The sequence below is a fragment of the Echinops telfairi genome, unplaced genomic scaffold (genome assembly GCF_000313985.2).
Source record: "Echinops telfairi isolate 266 unplaced genomic scaffold, ASM31398v2 ScPeMD7_19;HRSCAF=73, whole genome shotgun sequence".
Classification (NCBI taxonomy): domain Eukaryota; kingdom Metazoa; phylum Chordata; class Mammalia; order Afrosoricida; family Tenrecidae; genus Echinops; species Echinops telfairi.
Window position 1 is genome coordinate 8,286,910 of NW_022103916.1, and position 1,680 is coordinate 8,288,589.

Consider the following 1,680-nt stretch of genomic DNA (forward strand, 5'->3'; position numbering starts at 1 on the left):
TGTGTGTGGGGGGTGTCTGTCCAATTGCATACAGGTGGGCTTTGGGTCTCTACTCCAACCCCCCTCTTTCACATTGATATAATTATTTGTTTGAGATCTTTTGATACTTGACCCCATCAACACTTCACTGTGACACAGGCTGGTGTGCTTCTTCCATGTGGGCTTATTTGCCTCCCTGCTGGATGGCTGTTTGTCTAACTTCAAGCCTTTAAGACCCCAGACACTGTATCTTTTGATAGGCAGACACCAACTGTTCTCTTCACCATATTTGCTTATGTATCTATTTTGTGTTCGGCAATTATGTAGGAAAGGTGAGTACCAAAGAGTGTCAGATTATCAGAACAAAGTGTTCTTTGTGTTTAGGGAGCCCTGAGTAGAGGTCCAAAGTCCATCTGCTATCTTAACACTTAACATTGGCCTCTATCCCTTTCATTATAAATTAATATATTTACATATAACATGCTTACAGCTATACCTCTATAAACAGTTTCTGCCTCTTAGTCTTTCCTCTATTTCCTTTCACATTCTTCCTGTCCTACTATCATGTTCACCCTCCATTTGGCTCTCAGTAATTCCTTTCAGATACATTGCACTTGATCAAACCCTATCAAGCACTATATGCCCTCTTCATCATCAATTTTAAATCTCTTGCTATTCCCTTATCCCCAAATTTGTTGGTTCCCAGCTTCCCACTCCTCCCATGTTCCTTAAGGACCACTGGTACCGTTGTTTTCTCATCAGGATTGTTTTTCCTGCCTATCATATAGATAGACATAGAGCGGCAACTTTTCTTAATAACCGAGATATTGAATTGTATGAAATGTGAAATTAGAGGTACAGTTATTTTAAAAATAAGTATTCAAATTTACATACATTCTGATTAAAATTTTATTTTTCACGTAAAAAAGGGATGTCATCATATATGTATCGACAAGCTGATTATGAGCATGCCTCAATCTACTTTTGGAAAGGTAGGATAAAATAACTGAAGAAAACCATTGTATTAAAACATACTTCAACAAAGGCATTCTTTTTAAATTAATAAGAAATGTGATCTAAAACTTAGCTTATGATGTGTAAGACTATAATAAAAAGCCAAATTATGTTACAAATAATTTTAATATCAGATAGCAGGAAACTTTGAACTGTCACACAAGAATGTTCGTATAATCCCTTTTCTTAACAGACTGGCAAACCCCGTTTTTAACATCAAGGCATCTATAATATGATTAATCCACAAATCGTCGACCCTGTTCATTAGTGCAGATAATTTTAATTATACAACCCACTTCACTGGCATATCTATTTGAGAAAGAGGCCAGCCTATCATGTTCCATTTGTGTAAGCAATCATGACGACCAATACAAAGTTTGATTCAACAATTCTAGAAGAAAAGATTCTATAGAATGTATCACTAATATCATCATCATCATCGATTTTTTAAAATATGTAAAACAATGATCCTTAACAATACTTACTTTCAGCATTGGACAAAGTGCAGGGATTACAGTCAACCAAAGCCAACTGAAAATGCTGCAAGAGAGCGAGAAAATTAAAGAACTAAACTTAGTGTCACATCAATGTATCCTGAAATATCACTCAGGGACTTAAGGAATAACAAAACTATGCAATGAAAATAAAATGTACTGACTACCAAATACAATTTCTGTCAACACACTG

General features: G+C 35.5%; 1 protein-coding gene across 1 annotated transcript in view; it reads right to left on the reverse strand.

The window, feature by feature from the left end:
• The window catches only part of KDM6A (lysine demethylase 6A), a 178,221-nt gene that overhangs the window by 69,221 nt on the left and 107,320 nt on the right, over positions 1-1,680 (reverse strand). Inside the window, exon 7 of the mRNA XM_045288276.1 lies at positions 1,479-1,560. Coding sequence (XP_045144211.1) covers positions 1,479-1,560 — 82 coding nt within the window. The remainder of the gene's footprint in view (positions 1-1,478; positions 1,561-1,680) is intronic.